We start from the raw sequence: 24,924 nt of genomic DNA, 5'->3' as shown, positions 1-24,924 counted from the left end.
ATCTGCCAGTGGGGCAAAGGCCTAATGTACACACTAGTGGCCCCTTTCAAACTCTAGTGTCCACAAAAGGTAGATGGAGCATTGTTTCTATGGACATTTGTATCATTTAATACAGAGAACAGCTTGGACTTAGCTTCTTTACATATAGACCTTTAAATTTATTTTACTTCATTTTCACAAAGAATTAAGGCTCTGGCACATTGAACTGTGTCCTGATTTATGGTTTAGTTCCTGATGCCATGAGGGAAAAGAGCAAGCTTGTAGCAACAAGATCTCTGATTTCAAGGCAATAGGCAAGTACTATGGGTTTCAGTTAAGTATTTTGTTCCCCCCCCCTCCCCCCCCTTCATCTTTCCCTTCCCAGTCCTTTCCACCACTGCTCACTCAGCTGGGAAGGAACTGGAGATCAGAGAAGCAGCTGGCCTTACAATTATGGCTTCCTTTTGATCTAATAAAAAAAACTCTGTGTCACCATGTTATGGTATTATATCTTTGATTTGAATATTGGAAGCTTTATCAAAACTCCAATGGCTTTTACAGGGTACCATTGCCTTTAAGAATGTATTGGATTAATAGGTATCAGAGCACTGGTTACCCAAGACTTCCAAGATGATGACTGCTTCCAGGAAGAACATTGCTTATTAAGAAACAAAAGCTATCTAAAGTTAATTTTTGACTTGGTGGGTCTGTTTTAAGAACTGAAATGAGTGACTGTGGTTTGGTACCATGAATCCACAAAAATCCACAAGTAGTGTATATCCACTTCTTTATAGGGGATAGAATTAGGGACTAGAACTGTGATTTCATCGATATTGGGAACTCTCTTTACTACTGTAGGTTGGTGCCTTCTTAGAGAGCTACTTAGAGCTCTGAGAAGTTAGGGGCCTTGTCCATGATTACACATCCAGTGTTAAAGGGAACACTAACTGAGGTCTCCCAGATTCGAGACCAGCTCTCGATCCACCGTGTGGACAAATTGCCTTGTCCACGGTTGCACAGCTAGGAAATGTCAGAGGCAGGATTTGAACCCAGTACTTAACAGCTCCAAGGACATCATTCTATTTACTACTCTAGGCTGCCTCTGTGTGTCTGTGTCTATATAGGGTATCTCTTTTGTTTTTTGAGCTCTGCCTTAAAATCTTAACATCTTAAGCTATACCTTAAAGCTGCACTAAGACTTCTGGGCCACCCTATGTTTTGTATAAATTTTTGGGCCAGGATTCTGAAATGAGATGGCCTTAACAAGATATTTGGAGGAATAGAGGGAGAACATTATAAAATGGAAGACATTGGACTGTGTGCTGCTGATTCATCTCTCACCACTTCCAAACTTCTCTCCTCATGAGAGAGCTTGTTTATTGTTAGAAAAGTGACCCCCCCCCCCCCACAGTGTTGCACTGTTGGATCTCCCAGAACACTTAGTGCTCAGGTTGTTCCCACCTGCTCTGTACCAATAGATTTTCCAGGGCACACATCCCATAGTCATTTCTGCATCAGAGGAGGTGACTGAATTTCAGAAGGGGCCGAGACAATCCCAGTGGCTGCATTTTGGGGGAAAAGGAAAAGCCAAAGTGCTTGGGCAAGATGGCAAGTCCAAGGAGAAAGTGATAGAGATCAGCTTTAGGAATGCAAAATTGGCCTCATTTAGTAGCTACTATATGGATTAAATGATTGTTATGCTACTGTAGTGTTATGTGAAAACACTGAATTATATATAGTTCATGCCTGGCAGGATCATATATTCCATAAAGCCCCCAAATCTAAAAGAATGTTGATTTTTCTTCAGGGGAAAAATAAGTTAAATAGATCAGATGACTGAACTAGGTGACCTCTTGTGATTATTTTTGGTCCTGTGATTACATAAAAGTACAGGTATTTATGTAAGCTAGTGTGATTGCCCATAAATTAAGAGGAGGCCATTTCAGCCAAGAGAGCTGCATGTCATTCATTGAAAAGGCTGGGGGAGGTTGGGGAGTTCTAATGTTTCATGGAGAGTGCTGTGGTTTTGCATAATATTCTCCTAGGTATCCTAGCCTGATACATTTCTAAACTATCAAGACACAACCTGGTGCAGGGAAAAGAATATTAGACATGGAGTCAGAGGACCTAGCCTGCCTTATTACAGTCCAAGTGACCTTCTCTGGATTGGATCTTAGAATGAGAGATTTAGAGCCAGAAGGGATCTTAAAGGTAATCTGGTCCAACCCCCTCATTTTACAGAAAAGGAAACTGAGACCCAGGGAAGTTAACTTTTCCAAGGTTACTCAAGCTGTAATAGACGGACAGTATTCAAACCCAGACCCTCTGACTCCAGATTCAGTGCTCTTTGAATTGTACTATACTTTTACATCACCTATAAAATTAGAGGTTTCATAGGATCATAGGTCTAGAATGAGAAGGGACTTTAAAGGTCATCTAGTGGATCCAATGGTGTCTAACAAATAGCTCGTGGATTACATTACAGCAACACTTCTGAGTGCCACCTGAACCAGTTTAAAGTAATTGGGAAATAGTTAACAAAATAAATAAAAATACAGTAAAACATAGATAGCATTACATTTTAAAGCAAAGTCAATGTGGGCCCTACATTTTCCTAACTCTCCTTCCATTCCATTTTGATTGTAGTTTGACATCACTGATCTAGGTCAACCATCTTGTTATGTAGATGAGAACATTGAGATTTAGATAGGTTAAATTATTTGTTCAAATCATACAAGAAATAAGTGGCAGAGCTGATATTTAAACCCTATTCCTCCAATTCCAATTCTAGTCTAGACAGTCTTTAAGGAGGAGGCCACTAAGCAGACAGGTGGCTGTGTTTGAGCCCAGCTTAGACCCATCTAGGTTCCATCTCAGCAGTAATGAAAGATCGAGAGAAACTGGATTGGGAGAATGGGACATAAAAAAAAGATGGAAATGAAAAGATTGGACTATGTGGAAGAGATTTTACTGATATGGCAAATGTTCAATCCTTCTGTTATCCTATTATTTATACCTCTAATAAAAGAGATCTGCTTTGGAATCAGAGGGCCCAAGTTTGAATCCCAGCTTTTATTACATCTCTATCTCTGTCTCTCATTTTTATCTGTATCTGTACCTATATACCTACATATATATATGTATATACATACATACACATGTGTGCATATATGCACATATACATACACACATGCACGGAGAAAGAAATATTTAATTATTTATATATGCACATATACACACATACAATATACATATACATACCTATGATTGTACACACACATACATACATAATACATATATACATAACATATGCAGCTAGATGTTGCAGTGGATAGGGCACTGGGCATGGAATCAGAAAAACTCATCTTCGTGAGTTCAGGTCCAGCCTCACTATCTGTGTGACCCTGGGCAAACCTTGTTTGCCTTAGTTCTGGGAACATCTGTAAAATGAGCTGGAGAAAGAAATGGCAAACCACTTCAGTATCTTTGCCCAGGAAAACCCCAAATGAGGTTGTGAAGACTCAGACATGACTGAAAAACGACTGAACATACTTATTACGCATATATAGTGTAAGGTACATATAATATATTGTACATAATAACACATTACATGTGACATATATATACAAACATGTATATATGTCTGTGTGTATCTGTCTATCTATCCATCTATCTATATCTTTTTGGACAAATATTTTACCTTCTGTGTGCCTGAATGCCAAATAAGAAGGTTAGACTCACAGATGATCTCTTAAGATCCTTTTAAATTCTAAATCCTACGATCTTGACCCCTCCTCAAGTGATCTGAAATTTTTGCTATTTTCTATTTTAAATAAATTTATACATAAATTCTGTTGTTTATTTATGCCTCTTGACTTTGACTTTTTTGCGTCTTTCTCTCTGCATTTCTGCCCATTTCCCATTCTTTTACCTTTCATTCTCTAGTCTTTACAGTTTTATTCCAAATTTGGGACTTTAGAAACATATGGTTACCCCAAGGGGATCAGATAAGGAATGGAGTAAGCCAGGGGAAGCAAAATACAACTTTAGCACTTATTTGTTCTGAATCTGGAACTCATTTTATTGTTTGACCAAGCTTTACTCCTCTTCCAAGTTTAGCAGTCCTCAGACCTCCACACGTTCTTCTGTCCTTCTTCCCCCTCTCCCCTCACCCTTGTTCCTCAAAGCATAGCCACCATCACTCTGAGTGAGGGATACTGATTGGGGTGCCATTTTTCAACTCTGCTACTTCATCATCAGCTTTAGGTATTACTTGTGGGTGGCTTGCTTTGCTTCCTTACTTTTATCAGGGAAGTTAAATAGATGATATTCCTGGATGACCCAAGAGCCTGTCTCTAATAAATAGTTACATAGCATTTATCACAAATCTAGCCCTGAAGATGGATTTTTAAAAATGCATTTTCAAATTGCTTTTTAAAAAGTGTTATTTTTTTATGAATTATTTGATCAAAAGTTGTGATCAGCTTCTGTTTGTTTCATGACAATGCCCTTGTCTGAAAGTGATGGAAAATACTGATGGAAAAATGGAAATACCATCTCTGTGTGTGTGTGTGTGCGTGTATGTGTAAGTGTAAGTAAATAGTGTGGTATGACAACACTGAAAGTCATTTGTTGTTTCTTCCCTTTTGGTTTAAAAAACAACTTGATTTTTCTGAATAAGTTAAATATCTTATGGCTCATTCTTAAGTAGGTTTGGGGAGATCAAGTGTTTTATACAACTTGAACTCAATGTGTCTCAAACAGAATTCATCTTCTTTGCTCCTAATTCCACCCATCTTTCATGCTTTTTAAAATTTCTACAGTAGGTACTATCATTCTTCCAGTCTCTTTGGTGTTACCCTCAGTTTTCCCTCATCTCCCATGTCCAGTCATTTGCCAGATCTTGCCTTTTCTACCTCTGCACTTTCTCTCGCACCCTACATTTTGTCTATATTTAAATTGATAACACCTTGTCTCAGGCCCTGATTGTACTTTTTGTTTAGAACACTGGTCTCCTTGCCTCAAACCTCTCACCGCGTCAGTCCAGTTATTTTCCTTAACTGTATATCTGACCACATTGCTCCCCCTACTCAGTCAACTTCAGTGACTTCCTGTTACCCCAAGAATCAAACACATTAGCTTCTGAAGCCCTTCACAACCTTGTCCTGACCTAGCTTTTTAGCTTCATCATACATTATGTCTACTCTGGCATTCCGTGGTCTGGCCAAACTGGCTTCTCTGTTCTTCACACACAACGCTGTCCCCTGTCCTTGTGCCTTTGCATTGGCTGCCCCTCTTCCCTGGAATGTGCTTCTTCCTTACCTTCACCTCATAAGGTCCCCCCACTCCTTTCAGGACTCAGCTCAAGCACCACCTCCTTCATGAAGCCTTTCCTTATCCCCTCAATTGCTAGCTATCTCCTCAGACTACTTGGTACTTAACTACTCTGTATTGGTTTGTATTATTCTCTTTTTACAGGGTGTCCCCAAAGTCTTAGTTCAGTATGTTAAAACTGCGTTACGACTTTTGGGATACCATATTCTGTATATCCGTATATAGGTTCTTCTCTTTCCTATTAGCATGTAAGCTTGTTGAAAGTAAGGATTGTTTCATTCAGCAGATTTGTACCCCTAAGGCCTAGCACAGTGTCTGGTACAGAGCAGGTGCTTAATAAATACTTGTTGATGAATTGGTTGATTGATAGGAAATCTAGAAGCTTCAGTACTTAATATTTTTGTGAGAGCAGTTAAATTTGTTTCCAAATTCCTCAGTCTTACTATTTTGGAATGATCATGATTGCAAACATTTCTTCCTTGTGGGAAGCTGCGTGACATGGGGGCCGGAGTGTTGGACTCAGAGTCAGGAAGGCCTGGCTTCAAATCTGGCTTCTCCTAGCTATCTGATAAAGGATAAAATCAATTTACTTTTATGAAGCTTCAGTTTTCTCATTGTAAAATTGGGAGAATAATAATGCCTACAATACCTATCACTAAGGACTGTTGTGAAAGTCAAAGGAGTTAATTAAAATGCTTTTCAAAATTAAAGTATTATATAAATATCAATTATTATTCCTCTGTGGAGAATTATCAATACAGCCAATCTTCTTTTACTATATTAGACAGAAATCTCTTTAAGAAGAAAGATCATGAGGCAGCTGGGTAGCATAATGGATAGGGCATCAGTTTTGAATCAGGAAGAATGGAATTCAAATCTTGGTTCACATATTAGCTGGGCAAGTCACTTAACCTCTGTCTGCCTTATTTGTAAAATGGGGATAATAATAGTCCCTACCAAGGTTGTTTTGAGAATAAAATTTTGTAAAGCACTGTACAAATGCTAATTATTTTTTAATATTCACATCTCCCTCAGAAGTGAGAACTATTTGTATTTAATGAATAGTTGTTGAATTGGACACATTCAGACCAGTACAGTCAGAAAACATGAAGAGAAAGTTTTCCTTTCCCTATCCAATTGAAATAAGTATGCACAAGGGAAAGAGCACAATTTCTCCTATAAAAATAAAGTTTAATTTATCTCTTAAGGGCTATCATTAGCGACCATGTAAACAGAAATGCCGAGATTTAGAGGGTGACGCTTCCCAGGTGAGCTTGGGATGGAGGCCCACAGGAAGTTGGACCTCCTTATTCTAAAGAATGGCTTAACTGGAATTCCTGTGCTTTCTATAGTGTAGAATTATTTTTAGTTTTTCTGCTTAGTCTGTCTTTGGGAAATTAATCCCAACATAGCAAAAGCAAACATTTAGAGGGAAAGGAGAAACTAGAAAAGGTCTGATGTATAGTGACCTCTCTGGAAAGAAATATTATAGGAGATGTATTCATACCCATATTTAGGGCAGACTCCAAGGATGTGGGCATATAGTTTCTAATAAATTATCCATTTTCCCTTCCTGACTCACTCCATTGAGGAGAAATGAAGAAATTCAGAATTCCCACAAGTCATGAAACATTGTGAAATAGGGTCAGTATTGAAACATTTATGAAAGCTCTTGGGTGAAAGTGGTCCTGGGGGAGGAGTAACTATGAAATGTCTTGAAGTAATCCACAGGCTTGGGGACTGAGGACTGATGAGGCCAGAATCTGGGGAATTCATGTAAAAAATTGGTTCTTTGAAAGGAATTACTCCTTAATGAAATTTAAAGATACTTTTCCTTTGAACAAGCTCGGGTAGTAGTCCTACTAAGAGTAATAACTTTAGCTATTTTATAGGTAATATATTACTACAGTGATCATGTTTTTTTATGAACTGAATAGTGGGTCTGGCACAGTCTGGAAAAGTTTATTCTCTATTATTGCTGACTACCAGACTGGCACCTTGTCAGTGAGTGGAGTCTTAGAGAACTGCCAGTAATGAAGTATGTTATTTTTTATTGAATTTTTAGTTTTTATTAAATTTTATTCTTTACTTCTGGGCCTATTCTAATGTTTGTGTATCATCTTCTGTTATGTACCACAGTCATTATATTGCCCATATAGTAAATATGCTACTTTTATCTTTCTAGGAAATAAAGAATGTGTTTCTTTTTCTAGTAAAAGAAAAAAATATGGGCAGGTAGATGGTGTAGTAGATAGAACACTGGTCCTGCAAAGATTGTTAAAAAGTATGCTAAAAACATTCTAGACTCTTCTGGAAAACCCAGGACTTATAATTTTAACTATACATATATATATTTGTACTTCCATACTGTTTCCTCCATTTGTGACAATATTTTGACTCTTGGATCATGGTTTTGGTTATATTATGTGAATGAGCACTCTCATTTGAGAAAGAAAAAGATTAAATAGAGTCAAAGTGAAATTCCTCTCAATGGCCAATTTATTGCTACTTTGGATTCTTCAGTTAATTTTACTGACTTCCTTATAAATGGATGTGTTCTGCAGCATTTATCTCTTTCTGAAAATTTCACTTATTGGAGTAACTTTGTGAGATAAACATCTCACCTCTCTGAGAAGCTCTGGAGACAGAAGTCTTATAGTGTTTCTGGAGGCAATTCCAGTAGCAAACTAATAGCAAAGAATTTGTGATAAAGAGTATTACTTACATCTTTCAATTTAGACTTTGGAGAAAATGTGTTTCTTGCATAGAGCCTTTTGGCATCTAAAGAAAGGAAAGTAATGGTGATTACGATTATTATTAATGATTTTCATCCTGGTAATAATAAAGGCCAATTGTAGAGTGGAGAGCTGACCTTGGAATAGGATGGTCTGGCTTCAGATACTGCTTCTGACATACGAGTTGTATGACTCAAGGTAAGTCATTGAACCTCTTAATACCCTAGGCAGTCCCCCCCCCCGCCCCCTTCAGGTTAAGTGACTTGTCCAAGGTCACAGCTAGTAAGTGTCCAAGGTCATATTTGAACTCAAGTCCCTCCGACTCCAGGACCAGTGTTCTATCTACTACACCGTCTACCTGCCCATATTTTTTTCTTTTACTAGAAACAGAAACACATTCTTTATTTCCTAGAATGATAAAAGAAGCATATTTACTATATGGGCAATATAATGATTGTGGTACATAACAGAAGATGATACACAAACATTAGAATTGGCCCAGAGGTAAAGAATAAAATTTAATAAAAACTAAAATTTCAATAAAAAATAACATACTTCATTACTGGCAGTTCTCTAAGACTCTATTCACTGACAAGGTGCCAGTCTGGTAGTCAGCAAGTTAACAAACATTTATTAAGTGCCTACTATGTTCCTGGCACTGTTCTAAGCACCTTATTAAGATCGCACAGAAAGGCAAAAACAGTCCCTGCCCTCAAGAAACTAACAATCTGCTGGGATATAAGGAGACAGCATACAAACAACAAACAACTATATTTGAACAAGATATATACAAGATAAATTAGAAATAACCAGAGAGGGAAGGCACCACCATTCAAGGGGATTGGGCAAAGTTTCTGGTAAAAGGTGGGATTTTAGCTGGGACTTGAAGGAAGCCAGAGAAGCTATGAGACATAGAGAGAGTTCCATATTTAGAGTTCCCTAACCTGATGAAATGACTGATCTGGTCTAAAAATAAATACGTAAAACCAGGACTGAGTGATTATCCTTTTATCTATTCATCCAGTAAGCTTTTAGTCTATACCTACTTAATGTCCATGGCACAGAGATTATACAGAGATAAAAATGAAACAGTCCTTTTCCATTAGGCTTGAATCCCAAAGATTTTCAGAGGATATTTGTGTTGGACAGGACTTTTATAAGTCATACAATCCATTCCAGTCATTCCACAGTGCAGACTGTCATCTTCTTGAGGGCCACAGCTAGCTAGCAGATATGACTAGATCAGGCAAATCATTACTTGACAGGAACAAAATTGGTCAGCAATTATCTGTCAATAATTCATGAGTTCCCCACAAAGGAAAAGGCGTTAGAAATTTGAATTTCAGGGGTACTCCTAGTCATAATGGCTAGTGAACAACCTTTCTACCACTAGGTGGCACTATTAGTTCATACTGTTGTGGGTCCATTTAACCCAGTAAAATTTCTAAACCTGAAACCTTCCTTGGGTAGTTTAACATGAAGGTCTGGTTTAGTATCACTAGCAGTATTATTAATAGTGTATTGATTTCAAGGTACTAACTATCTCACGTGTACCCATGCACACATTTCTCAGACTAAAACACAAATGTACACAAATAATTATGCATTTACAGAGGTCTTTAAGGTTTTCAAAGCCCTGTCCTCACAATAACCCTATGAAACTGATAGCACCAGTATTATTTTTCCCACTTTAAAAGGGAAGGAGCAGAGATTCAGATATATTAAGTCACTTAACCATGATTCTGTAATTAGTGTCAGAATCAGGATTCAGAAACAGGTTTCTTAATTACAATAGTTTGGAATTTCCATCACCACCCACTGCCTTAGGTCTAAAAACCATAAATGGGGTCTAAAAGAAAGCAGCAGCAGAAATTTTAAAAATGTGAGGGATTCTTCTTTCTTATAAAAGAGCTTAGCACAATGCCTGGCACATAGTAGGCACTATATAAATGCTTATTCCCTTCCTCTTCCCCCACCCAGATCTATTACTATTTTTTTAAAGTTGTAATAAGAATGTGTGTCTGTTGGGAAATGTTGAGTATGTGTGGTACAGATAGATGCTTGTATGATCTTATGCAAGTTGCTTAACTTTCTGGGCTTCAGTTTCTTCATTTATAAATGGGGAGGGGGTTGGACAAGATGGCTTTTGAAGTCCCTTTGAGCCCTAAAATCATGGTCCTAAGATCTTAAGCTGATCTTTGAGGTCATGGAAGTATGGCATGGATAAGAAAAGGGAAGGAGTGAAAGTTGCAGAATATAATTCTTATACTTGGTGCTTGTTGATTGAATGACTAAAGGAAGAATCTCATGGATCTGGTAACAGAGAGCTTGAGTTCAAATCCTAGCTCTACCACTTACTGTGTGTGACCTTGGGCAAATTACTTCACTTCTCTGGGCCTCAGTTTTTAAAATAATGAAAAAGTTAATAATAATAATGATAATAATAATAGCTAGCATTTAGGTAGTGCTTTAAGGTTTGCAAAATACTTTACAGATAGTGTTTTATTTAATAATATTATTTAATATTTAAATATTATTTATTTATTTAATATTGCATATTTAATACTTAAATATTATTTAATAATCATATGTAATACCCTTAAGGTACATACTATTGTTATCTTTTGTTTTACAAATTAAGAAACTGAGGTTGAGAAGTTGGGTGATTTTCTCAAGTCCAACAGCTATTAACTGAGTCAGGATTTTGATTCGAATCTTCCTGACTCCAAGTTAAGCAGAATCTCTCCATGGATTTACCTGGTTCACTAGGAGAAACGGACCAGTTGACTTCTAAGGTCCCTTTCATCTCTAAACCAATGCTCCTCATGCTTTTTAGAACCATAAGGTTTGGACAAGTAGGCTGCAAGAGTATAGGGTGATACTTCATTTATGCATTTTGATTATTTTGGAGCTCTTTACTTGCTCAAGAAAGTTTAACTCCCCTCCTAGAAACATCACTCTCTTGCTAGATAAATACAGTAGGGATCAGAGTGAATATTTGGTCACTTACAGAGGTCACTTGCCTTTTCACAGGTATACAAGGGCCCTACCTACCTCTGCCAAATTCCTATTTCTTGACTTTCGTTCTTTGTCTCTTTTAGAGATTGTAAGCCAAACCCTTGAGTCCCATTAACATTCCTAGCTCCTTCAGTGGTCTAGTACTGTAAAAATTTGTCCTGCCTTCAAGGAGATGGCCACTTGACTTTGGATATAAATACTGTGAAGCCTGAATTGTTACTGTAATAAACTAGTTTTTATTTTCATTGATAAATGATGGGCATGAGGCACTAGGTAATGTTACATGCATTTCAAAACAGCATTCAAGAATTCAATTCAGCGATGACTTACTAGGCATCTTATATGCAAAGTGCCAGGAATAAAAGGATAAGAAAATGAAAAAAAAAAAAAGGAAAAGAAAGAAAGAAGATGCCCAAAGAGTTTTATCAGAAGCATTAAGATCAGAGCTAATACGCTGGGTGCAGTGGAAGGAACCCTGGAAGTTAGAGTTATTGGGATCGAGTCTTGACTTTGCCCTTTCCCAGCTTTATGATTGTGGGCATCCTATATCACTTCCTGGGTTGGACTGGGTGATTTTCAAGATCTTTTCCACAAATAAAACTTTCTAATTCTATTACTGTCATTAAATTAAGAATAGGAATATCTATAAATTCTGATGTTAAATCTTCCTCCTTCATAAAACTCCTTTCTTCCGTCTACCCATACTTGCCTACTTATTCCACACACACTTAATGAATGGTTGGAAAATAGTGTTGGGCTATCTTAATCAACCTCTTGACCCAAAGAATTGGAATAATAATGATAATTCACATTTATGTAGCACTTTAAGGTTTGTGAGCCATATCTTAAAAATTATTTATTGTTATTTTTTGTTTTTACATCATCTTCATTTCCAGATACAACTTTTCCACTGTCACTTAACTACCTGAGTAACCTTGAGCAAGTCTCAACCTCTCTGTGCTTTCTGTTTCTCAGCTATAAAACAAAGGGGTTAGATTAGATGACATCTAAATCTATTGCAACTCTAAATCTGTGTCCCTATAGTTCTTCTCCCTCCCCGTGCAGTGAGTCATCCCTTGTAATGGAGAATAAAAAAGAAGGGGAAAATAATAGTTCAACAAAATTAACCAGCACGTTGACTGACAGTATTTGAAATCGTCCATGCCCATAGTTCCCCACATCTGCAAAGAAATGAAGGAGTTGTGTTTTCTCATCTCTTCATTAGGCCAGGGTCAAGCTTGGTTGTTGTAATCACATACTGTTAAGGGTTTTGTGGATATTATTACCATTTACATTGTGGTAGTTATGTATCATTTTCCTGGGTCTGCTTGCTCTGTTCTGCATCAGTTCATATGAATTTTCTCATGTTTCTTTGAATTCTTCATGTTTGTTCTTTTTTTTTTAATAGCTCAGTATTATTCCATTATATCCATGTACCATGATTTGTTTAACCTTTCCCCATTTTCTTCCCAATAAATCTATGAATTAGACATTGCAAGTATCATAATCGCTACTTTTAGGGATGAGGAGACTGATGGGGATGTTTATTGATTTGTGCAAATTCACATGAATATTGTCATGTGAATCAGTATTCAAACCTAAGTCCTCCTGACTTTAAGTCTAGTACATTTTCAAATTAATCAGAACACACTTGGGATTGCTCTATTTGGCTCTCATACCCTCAGAATAATTCTGTCATTAAAAGGAAGAGGGGCCTGTTTAGGATTTTAAAGCCAAAGGAAAATGATAACAACAATAATAACGACAATAGTAATGATAGCTAGCATTTATGTAATGCTTTACAATTTGCAAAGTACTTTAAAAATATTGCTTTATCTTTATAACCACCAAAGTGGTGATTGTTCTGGGTCCATTAGAAGTAGATAGGAAAGATCAATGGTAGATTTCTTTGTCTTTTCTAAACGCTGGATAAATTAAATATCTGCTTTCAACTGGGTGGTAGGATGGGTGTGTTCTACTATCACCCAGAGTGGGGGTAGAATGCATTTTTTTCCTCATACCTTATCCTATTTAACCCAGTAAAATTTCTAAACCTGTGCCTGTGTTAAAAACAAAACAAAACAAAACAAAACAAAACAAAACAAAAAACCTGCCCAGTTATTTGATAGAAGGCTGGAGGCAACAAATTTCATTGGATTTACTTGGCCTGGACCTAGTGCAAGCCTTTTGTATAGGCAACTGATAAACAAGAAAACATATGGAATCTCTTTTCCCTTTAACTCAAGAATCAATCAACTATTAAAAAAATGATATTTAGATTTTATATTCAAAGTCTTTGGTGCCTTAGTTTCACAGATACTCATTATACATTTTGAGGTAGTGATCTAAAGGAAGAAGTCCTCAATCTTTGAACTTGTTGGGGTATACCAATCAATTAATCAACAAGCATTCATGAATGCCTGCCTTGTGCCACACGCTTTGCTGGGTGCTGGAGATACAAGAACAAAAATGAAACACACAATCCCAGCCTTTAAGAGCTTATATTTTTGTTTTAGGTTACCTTTTTTTTTTCTTTTTTTTGGTTGGGTAATGGGGGTTAAGTGACTTGCCCAGGGTCACACAGCTAGTGTTATGTGTCTGAGGTCAGATTGAACTCAGGTCCTCCTGAATTCAGGGCCAGTGCTGTATCCACTGTGCCATCTAGCTGCCCTTTAGGTTACATGTTAAAGAAAGAAGACACTCCACTATGCTAAATTCATTTCAGAATAGAAGTCAGCATGTTATTTGATTCAGTTCAATCCAGCAGTCATAAATAGATATAATCAGTCAGAAGATACTTTGGTCATGCTGTACATTGTACAAAGGGATTCATTTAAAATAGAATAATTCAATTAAATTCAGTTCGATTCCCCCAGCACTTGTTAAACACCTTCTATGTGCCAAGTTGGGCAGCTAGATGGCTTAGTGGATAGAGTGCTGGGCCTGGAGTCAGGAAAACCTGAGTTCAAATCCAGCCTCAGACACTTCCTAGCTATGAGATCCTGGGCAAGTCACTTAACCTCTGTTTGCCTTAATCTACAGGAAGAAGAAATGACAAATTACTCCAGTATTTTTTCCAAGAAAACCCCATAGACAGTATGGTTCATGGAGTCATGAAGAATCAGATATGACTGAATGACTGAAAAACAACAATGTGCCTGCTGGCTGCTAAAGATACAAAGACAAAAATGAGTCTTTGCCCTCAAGGAGTTTACATTCTAATATCTATGGGGTGCACAACTAAATAAATGTAAAATGTGTAACATATAAATTCAAAGTAGAAGAAAAAAATCCACGTGCATTTTGGGAGACTGTGGAAAGACATGCTTAATTAAGTGATGATTTTAGAAAGGCCAAACTAATAAATTATCCACATTGTCCACCCCATGATATTTGAAAGAAATGAAAAGTATTTCCATTACTGTACTCTTGAGAACATTTGTTCAATTCAATTCAATTAAGAAACATTTATTAAACACCCATAATGATCAAAGCACTCAGTGCTAGGAATTGGAGATATAAAATCATTGATACAGGCCTTACTTTGATACAGGATGTCACAGTTTAACAGGGAGGAAGAAAACATACATGGGTAACAGATACAGGGAGAATGAGATAAGTACAAAAAAACCAAGGAATATGTTCTGAGAAATTTGAGAAGAAAAAGATCTCCTTCACCCAGGGAAGGGGGTGGAAGGGAGAAGAGAATAATGTTAGCAAAGGCTTCGTGGAGGAGTTGCTATCCAAGCTGGTCCTTGAAGGAATGGGGCAGGAGCACTAACGGAACATTAATCAAGCACTTTTGAGTAAGGATCAAGTTTTCTAACTAGAGTAAAATTCTGTTTTTATTAGAATAGGTTTAGAGTATGGACATGCAGTTAAAAAATAAAAGAATTTATGGGGGGAAATGGAAATTGGTCCATTGTCCTAAGATTTTGGTTGAGAAAAATTATATTCTTTTTGAATAGCAGTGGAATACTGAACAGGGAAAACAAACAATCCTCAACTTTCATGGGGGTAATGTTCTTAGAAAATGGCACAAAGGTAAAAAACGTTAATGTTGATATATTGAACCTATAGGAAATAAGGCTAGGTTCCCAAGACCACCAAAAACTAGAGATTGCTGAAAATGCACTTTTATGCACATAATTCTTTATAATGAAACATTAATTCTGATAATATGCACTGTTCCCAAAACAGTAACCATGGAATAACCCATAAAATGCAGTACACATGCAAAACGTTTTTCTCGCTAGTAATTCCTTAGAATTCAGTGACCTTTTGTGCTAACACCTCAAAAAAACCATTGATTCCAAATAATATTCACTTTTCATAACACATGAAATCTACAGTACCATTAATACTGTACAGCAAATAAAATTCTTAAGGCTAAAACAGTTTTTTAACCTGAATTTTATCTCCCACTGTGCCATATGGTTGTATGAGGGTATTGTACTGTATAAAACTAATTGTCTGTTCATTAACAACAAACTCGTGGCTGACAGCAACTGCAGACATTCTGGCACGAAGTTTAATACCTTTATTTTCTCACTGAGCTGCATCACTGACTTTGCATGTTTGGGCTTAGAGCCCAAAGGACTGGCACTATGCTTTTGGGGCATAATTGCAACACAAAACTTGAGTTTTAAAGGTATACAATAAAATATGCAATGAATGCATGGGGAGTTCTTTACTCTGCAGTGGTAGGGTGAAGAAGACCAATGAAGCATCTAGTAGGATACCAGCTGCTCCACAAACTTGCAGGTCCTCTTTTTTCTACTGTCTACTTTCTCTACTGTGTACAGCCTTAAATATGCATGGTTGCTAATGCAAAAGTGAAAATGAAGTTACTAATAAAATCACAGGAATGCTTGAAGTTGTTAAATGTCCAAATGTTGAGGATTGACTATCTTCTTTCATGTAGTTGACCAAACTGGAATTTAAGTTTCCCCAAAGTTTCCTGAGCATCCTTCATAGATTAATTACTTATGGAACTGACATTTGTGTTAGTTTTATGAGGTTGGGTCCTTCATTTGTCTACCTTAGTTTCCTCAACTGTAAAATGGAAGTAATAATAACACCTCCTTCCTAGGATTGTTTTGAGAATCAAATGAAATAATATTTGTAAAGTGCCTGATATATTGTAGGTACTTAATAAATGTGTATTCTGTTCCCCATTCCTGCTTCAGATGTGTACTCACAAGTACTGTAGGTACTTGAGTCCTAAGGAAAGAATATTTCCTTCACTTAAAAATATTTTAAATGTCATTAGGGTGAGGTATCCATCCATCAAAGCAGAGCACAATCTGTCATGCCTCTTAGCAGACAATTTTATGAATGACCATGACCAAAACCAATGATCATGTAAGAGCCAACTCTTTGGTCATAAAGCTTTCCATATTTAGATAAGTTAGGCCTCAGAGGACAGTACAAGGGCCCATACTTTAAGCCTCTGTGGCTTGATAGGATTTGCCAGGGCGTGCATACCACTGACATAGCCCTTGAGAACCAGAATCCATTTTATGCCATGAAGAGACAGTGGCATAGTATTAGACTAGAGAAAGGAAATAGTGGGACATTTCACTCCCCCCCAGAATGTCTTAGAATCTTAGAGTTGGAAGGGACGTTAGGAATCATTTAAGTCAATCCCTCCATTTAAAAGATGAAGAAACTCAGTACAGAAGAACGTAACTTGCCCCAAATCACATAGCTTTCTAGTAGTAGATTGAGGGTTAGAGTCTAATTCTCTTGCCTCCCAGCCCTTTTGATATTTAGCCCCCAACATGCCAGTTGATTATCTGTCTTTTATATATGCTTCAGTTCAGTCTTTTATATATGCTTCATTCTATTAAGTATCTTTCAGTATATCTATATCTATACAATAAGAGAGTTCACCTATTATAATACTTGTAGTCATGTGCATGTATGTGTGCATGCACACGTGTATGTTTAAGCTGTAAATGTGAAACGTTTTTGGCATGGTATAGGACAGAATCATAATCCATGTCTAATGTAAATCCAACAACGTCTAATGGAAAATTACATTTAAGATACAAATAAAGTGAGAGAATGAGGTCTTTAAGTCATTATACACAATATAGCATCCTATTCATCTAAAAGAAATCTTGAGTCAAGAGATTAGGATTCTAGATTTAAGGTATATGGGACTTTTGATATCATCCAGGCCAGGATTTCTTAACCTTTTTTGTTGTGTTTTGGACCCCTTTGGCAGCCTGGTGAGGCCCATTGACCTCTTCTCAGACTTTTAAATGCATAATACAAAATACATAGGATTAAAAAGGAAATCAATTATATCTAAATATAATCATCAAAATATTTTGAAAACAAGTTCATAGATCTCAGGTTAAGAACCTTTGATCTGGGCCAATACTTTAATTTTATTTTATATTTTGGCTAGGCAATGGGGTTAAGTGACTTGCCCAGGGTCATACAACTAGTAAGTGTTATATGTCTCAGCCCAGATTTGAACTCAGGTCCTCCTGAATCCAGGGCCGGTGCTCTATCCACTGTGCCACCTAACTGCCTCCTAATACTTTCATTTTCTAAATGAGAAAACTGAGACTCATTCATAGAGATGATGTGACTTATTCATGGCCATATAAATGAACAGAGTCAGCAAAGCTGAGATTCAGTCTAGATCCTTTCAGTTCAAATCCAACGTTCTTTTCATTCTACTATGTGTATCTAAAGCCCTTGAAGGTATTTGAACTTCACAACATGAAAATGCCATTGACAGCCTGCCATTGAGCAGCATTTCCCTTGTCTTGGTCTCTTGTCCTCTAATATGATTCTGCTCTTTGTTACACTGACCCAGCTACATGAACTTGCAAAATGGATTCGACCACCAAGAGTTTTTGAATGTCCCTTTGTTCAAGACATCAGTGTTAACTGAAATATGAATTACATTGTTACTGGTCAGTTTGAAACAAACAAATGGAAACTGACTTAAAACCCTGAATATCAAGGATCCATAAGGTTCATGATGCTATTTTACTAATAAATGGAAAAGTAGTCTAGTAGTAGATTGAGGGTTAGAGTCTAGTTTTCTTGCCTCCCAGTCCTTTTGATATTTAGCCCCCAACATGCCAGTTGATTATCTGTCTTAAGAGTTCAGTCTTTTATATATGCTTCATTCTATTAAGTATCTTTCAGTATATCTATATCTATACAATAAGAGAGTTCACCTACTATAATACTTGTAGTTATGTGCATGTATGTGTGAATGCACACGTGTATGTTTAAGCTATAAATGTGAAACATGTTTTTGTGGTAAAGGACAGACTCATAATCCATGTCTAATGTAAATCCATCAGCATCTAATGGAAAATTACATTTAAGATACAAGTAAAGTGAGAGAATCTACTATCAGACCATAATACAATACTAAACTGGATAAGAGGACACCGAACTATTAGAAAACTAAGATTTACCTCTGGTTGGAAGCTAACAGAATAATTTGGAAGGAGTCATGTCAAGGCCTGGTTGACAAACTTCCCAACTGGACTTTCCACTGGATCAGTTATATAGAAGTACCCAAGAGAGTGAGCTAACTTAATAGGACTGACAACTTGTGGGAACACCCAGAAAAGTTCTTATTTATAGTGTGGAGAAAAGTCTATCACTGAAAGACCACTATTAGAAATGGTTCTTAGGTTCACTTCAAGGTGACGGAGGGAGGACTGGCATCCTTCCATTTTCCTCCAGGATGTAAAGAATAAAAGGAAAAATAAAAGTCTGTAAGAAGTGTCTAATGAAATTGCCAACACTGAGTATAATTCAGGAAGATCATTATTAGCCACCCACCATTATTATTAGCCACCTGCCATTTATTGAACGTCTTCTAAATGCTGGGGCACCATACTAGGTTTCCTGAAGAGAGACAAAAGAAACAGAAGACCAGGCTCATGCCCTTAGATCCTTAGATATCTTGCAGAGTCATGAAGGATACTGGCTAACTACATACAAAGCAGGCAGAGGAACACAAACTAAGAAAATTTATGCATGTGGTTGCAGAGAACTTTTTATGTACATATATAAAAAATAAGGTACATGTTGACAGGACATTGATTTTATGGAATAAGTAGATGTGGTTACAATTAAGTTCAGGAGGCTTCATGAAGAAAGAGAATCTTTATCCTAGCACAACACCTGGCATAAAGTAAGTGATTAATAAATGCTTCTTAAATTATTGGCCAGGCTTTTAAAGAAGAGTAGAGTGATTGACAAGTATATAGATTGAGAATGGTGTTGTGGATAAAGGTTGAACTTGGAGTCAGAAAGACAGCAGCTCTCTAAGGCTATCAGTTATAGATAAATTACCAATATGTAGATAAAATTTTATGGTCAGAATTCGCCACCCTCCCAAAAAAAAAGCCGCACCAAAAAACAAAATAGGTTGAAGAGACTAAGTAGTATGTGTGGGTGGTATATAGGTTCCATGGAGTGAAGCAGAGAGCTTGAAGGGGGATGGTGAGGCACTCAGGGTTCCCTTCATTTTGAAGGCTGTAGGAGCCCCAAGATTTGGTACCTTGTCTTTGGAGGTCATTCTATGAGCCTGTTAGTGGGTCTTGAAGTACTTACCTGGGAGTTTAGAGTTCAAAGCCATTGATTATTGGGAGTTTTAGAGTCAACATTTGGGAGAGAAAGCATGGCACAGTGGGATAGGCGCTGACTATAAAGTGGACCTGAGTTCAGATCCCAACTAGGTTACTACCTGTATAACCCTAGGAAAGTGACAACTTCAGTTTCTTCATCTGTAAAATGAAGGAGGTTGGAGTAAATGGCTCCCAGTTTCCTTCCAATTCTAAAATTATGTTTTTAGAAAGTGATTATGACTTGGAAGGGAGAAAGGCTATAGACAGAGAAGCTGTCTAGGAGACCTTTTCAGTGGTCCAGGTGATCTGGGTCTGTAACAAGAAAGGATCCATGGGGATGAAAAGGAAAGGATGAATTATAGAAGCATGATGGAAGAGGAAACAGCGAGACTTGGTGATGAATTGGATGAGGGAGAAAGACAATGGTGATGTTAACATTGTGAGTCCGTAGAGCCAAGAGTAGAGTGGTGTCTTTGACAGAATAATGGAAATTGGAAACTGGGGTAGTTGTGAGGCGGGGTTGGGGGGTATGGGAATGATAAGGGAATCCAGTTTTCTAAAAAATATGTGTTGTCTGGAAAACAAATCAGAGCTTCCCTCCATTTGGCATATGGAAGAGAGTGAAAGACATATGGAACTGGAGACAGAATTGACGTCAGCTACTGAAAGTTATGTAAAAGTTTATCTAATTTTCTTGAACTTTATGAGTCTGTCCAATTGCCCTGGGAATCTCATGTGGGTGAATAGACTTCTTCATAAAGTTTTTGGCATTCCTATTTATGATCTGAAGTGTATCTTCCATGAATCAAGCTTGTACTGTGAAGTTTTAGCACTTTGGGATCCTAAACAGAACATGTAAGTATAGGAACAGTCAAAACATAGAGATGAAAAAAAAATAAGAAAATAAGTGAATTTATTATGTGGATCCTTGAAATATATTCATTTAGATCATGATTTCTTAACTTGGGGTCTATAAACTTGTTTTAAAAATATTTTCATAATTGCATTTCAGTATCATTGGTTTCATTTATAATCTTATACATTTAACAATAATTATTTTGAGAAAGTATCCATATTGCCAAAGAAGTCCCAGAAGGATCAAAGGACACAGAATTAGTTTACATTTGAACTGTTTCTCTTCCTCTCTTTGGTTCTAGAACATCGTGAAACAGTTTCTGTTTTGCAGTTGTGAAAATCCATCTTTAATTCTTAAATATGGTATATTTGTAAATGTTCGTTGAATTCTCATATGTAACACTATTTGTTAATTCATTCATTCAACAATCATTTACTAATTCTCTGTGCCAGGCTCTGGGGTTACAGAGACAAAAACCAAAATAGTTCCTGCATTTACAGAGTTTACATTCTATTATCTGTAATCAAAATGCGTTATCTAAAATGACTTAAATTGAGCAAACAGATAAAGCTTTCTGTTGATAGATTTCACCTTAACTTCCAACATCTATCTTGAAATCGTAGACTTATGGAAAGCACCATAGAATGCCAGCGTTGATGGTCATCTGGTCTAGTCTTCCATCCAGTGCAGAAAACCCTTCTGCCACATCCATGTCAAGTGATCACTCATCTTCAGAGTGGATTGCAAATTTATGACCTAGATATGTTTTGAGGCTTTTTTGGGGGGAGGGTTTGGGGGGGGGGCTATAGAATAAAGACTTCAGATGATTACAAAATAGAATTAATAATGATTATTTGTGTAGGAAAGAAGCAAAAAGCATAAGACAGTTAAAATGATGTAATATCTCTTTTGAACTCCTGAGGTTGATGCAGCTTTGTTGTTGACACAGTGACGATGGTAGCAAATATCAGGTGGTTTCACTTAGACATGAGAGCATAAGAAAAAGCATCTGGAAACACTGTAAGCCAGAGTCTCTAAAGGTGATAATTATAGGAATCTAATAGTTTGGACAGTTTGGAAATTTGTCCCAATAACTACAGAAGGGAAGTAAGCAAATTCTGACCTATGGACAAAAATATCAATTGTATATATGTAAGGTACTTATAGGTTGTAATGCAGAAGCAGGTATATATCAGAACACTATATAGGAAACCAATGAGGTCATCCTTGGAAAGCTGAGAAAGTAGCTATTCACCTTAATTTAAAAACAAACGGATAAAAGGTACAGAGGGGGACCAGAGAAGTGTCCAAGGGATCCAAAAGTTTTGTTATTCTAAAGGCTTCCAGAAATCAGCTTTGTATTCTCTGGACGAAAGGGCATTAAAAAGGGGCCTCAGTGAACTATATACATAGTATTCTCTTTCTTGGCTGTCAGAGTTTTATTTAATAAACTGTTTCTTTGGTATAATTCCAATTGCACAGCTCATAAATGCCAGCTTTCTTTCTTTAAAAAAAAAATGACGACCTCTAAAAACAAAGGGAATATGTGTTTAATGAAACTATAAAAATGGTATAGGCACCAAAAACCTTTCGGGGACCCTTTACACAATGATTTGTACCATACTGTCATTCCTCAATAAACACCAGTCACAATAGAGTGTGTGTGAGAAGTAAAGGATGAAGAGAAACTATCGGAGAAAACCCATGGAGCAATTGCGAGGTGAGGAGGAAAGGGGGGGGAATCATAGACACAAATATTCCATCCATTGTCATGCCTGTTTTGTTAGGGGATGAAGTTTCAGTTTATTTATGAGAACTGGAAATTCCTTTCCCTAAACTGGGCAGCCGGCTACCTGAACATTTCTCTATGAATGAAAACCTCATTTCACAGGGAATAAAATGATTTCCGTAGCTTGCTTTAACAAGAGAAAAATTGCCAGTGCTTAATAGACTGCAAACAAAGTATCTTATCGTTCTGAAAGGGAGGCTTGGTTCTGTGAGTTAATTTTGCATTGTAGAGCCCCTAGCAGCTTTATGCTTATGCATAGCTTGGAGGGAGAGATTGGACTAGCTGAGAGCTTCCTGGTTGTATTAGCATAGCCCAGCCCACTTCCAACACACGCCCCGCACTACCTCATTAACCATTGGGATTGGAGCCAAAAGCATAAGGCACTACGGTGAATATAAGGGAGAAATTACTGGATAGAGAGCCATAGACTAACTTAAGGCTAGACCTACTACTTTTAAAAGAACAGAAACATGTTACACTAACAAGGGACCATTTCTGCATTTCCTTCAGATGAGGATGCAGGGCTTAAATGCATATTTGGAGTTGAATTAATTAGCTACCCCAAAGCCAACCAGAACTCAGCTCCAGATATTTAAGTGTTTCTCTTAATCTCTCTCTCTCTCTTTCCTTCTTGTTTTTTCTTTTTTTTTTTTCCTTTAGCTTTGACATTGTTAAACACTGACAAAACTGGAGGCTGGCATTGAAGGGACTTGTGCTTGAAACGACTTTCCTCTCCTGAAGAAGAAACTTTTGGGAGAAGGGAACCTGGAAAATGACAGGAGTGAAGAGAAAAAAGAATAGTGTGGTATGGAGGAAGATAAATTCCTTCCACTGTGCAGACATTAAACAGTGGTGTTTAAGGCGGCTGCCAATTCTGGAATGGGCACCATGCTACAACCTGAAGGAAAATTTGATTCCGGATACGGTGTCGGGGATAATGCTGGCAGTCCAGCAGGTGACACAAGGTAAAGTAAGCTTATTTGATTTTTTCCCCTCTTCTGTAAACCAGATTTCCCTTTTATCTCCTGGGTATTGTGAAGAGACCAACTATTAAAAATGTAACTTAAACAATATAATTAGGAAATGGTAAACGGACATTTAATTTGTTTTTGGGAAATGAGCACCTTGGCAATAATTTGACTGTCATTTTAGTACATTAAACTTAATTTTTACTTTATCATTTTTGAATCTACATTTTAATAGCTTTTGAGGATATGTATATATACATGTGGATGTATGTGTGACATATAGTGTTTGTGTAAATTAACTGTTTATAAATATTTAAGAAAACCCCAATAAATCAGTGTCTATCAGTGTTAGAGTTTGAGCTTACAGATAAGGTTGTCTCATCCCACTAAGTCAAGCTGTAAACATTTCCTGCCTTGAGATGTTATTTGCAAACGTTATTAGTAGCACCCAATTACCTGTTGTAGCCCTGAGATTTGCTGTGAGCAAGCAGCAGGGCTTTCAGCACATAAAGGAGGCTCACTGCCAAGATTATTATTTGCAAAGAGAATCCTGTGTGTCTCCAGAGCATGGGTTTCATTGTGTATGTTGATTTAATTCTGTATCACATTACCTAAGACATCCATTTCTCAAGATGTAATATAAACCAAGGGAGTAGCCTTGTTCTAGCTGCTCCAGAGCCACTATTTGGAGTTATGTAGGTAGCTCTCAAGGTGAAGTGGAATGAATGTTTTTTAAGACATCTGAGTGGTCTATGGTTATCTCCTAGCTCAGGTAACAGGGTTCTGCCAGCCTTGGAGAAGTTGGGAAATCTAAAGGCTTTGTTACTCTAAAACATATAGAGCTGTTTGTCTGACTCAGATTCTGTGTGTCTGTAGTTCTTTACAGTTTCACAGACTTGCTGGTCCTAACCATTATTCATACTGCTAAATTATAAGCACTCCTTTAATTGAATTATTCTGTAGCTGGAACCAACTGGTTTGTGTAAGTATTTGTGTTTTTAGGGTAATTAGGAACATCTGCACTGGCATGCTTCAACTCTAAGGACCATAATACTGCTGCGCTCTTGAGAATATTTTTTTTTTGGACTGGCTAGTCCTATAACATAATTTTAATTACCATTGGCTTAATAATGATCTTTACTGATTTTTCAGAATGGACAAATAAAAATATATTCTATGTTATGGGTAATAATATTAAGTACTAGTGGAAGTAGTCGATTATCCATAGGTTTAGTTAAACTGCCCTTCAAAAGTAATAGAGCCCAATCACTCATGGTTCAGTGGAAAGAATTCTCACAAATCCCATGTCTGACTTTTTCTACCTTTGTGTCTTTGATCAAATCCCTTAACCAACCTAGGTCTTAATTTCCTTCACTGTAAAATGAGGGGGCTGGATAGATTGCTTCCAAGGTTCCTTCTAGATCTGTGATCCTGATTGGTTTTTATATTTTGAAAACAGAGGTGATCAAACTCAAAGTCTTCCTTTCCCAGATGATTTCAGCCCATATATTTATATCATTCTGATTTAATTTGTTGGGAAAGGAGTGGGGTTTATTTTTTAAGATGGTCTAATTCTGTGAAAAGAACACACCAGTAAAGACGTTTAAGAGATGCTACACTCACCTGTACC

General features: G+C 37.0%; 1 protein-coding gene across 2 annotated transcripts in view; it reads left to right on the top strand.

Annotated features, from left to right (window-relative positions):
• The window catches only part of SLC26A7 (solute carrier family 26 member 7), a 274,022-nt gene that overhangs the window by 60,863 nt on the left and 188,235 nt on the right, over positions 1-24,924 (top strand). For both annotated transcript variants that reach the window (XM_027856958.1, XM_027856959.1), the window contains exon 2: positions 22,987-23,291. In XM_027856958.1, coding sequence (XP_027712759.1) covers positions 23,099-23,291 — 193 coding nt within the window. In that variant the 5' untranslated portion in view covers positions 22,987-23,098. The remainder of the gene's footprint in view (positions 1-22,986; positions 23,292-24,924) is intronic.

The sequence above is a fragment of the Vombatus ursinus genome, unplaced genomic scaffold (assembly GCF_900497805.2).
Source record: "Vombatus ursinus unplaced genomic scaffold, bare-nosed wombat genome assembly UNPS02011767.1, whole genome shotgun sequence".
Classification (NCBI taxonomy): Eukaryota; Metazoa; Chordata; class Mammalia; order Diprotodontia; family Vombatidae; genus Vombatus; species Vombatus ursinus.
This window is presented reverse-complemented; position numbering and strand designations above follow the sequence as displayed.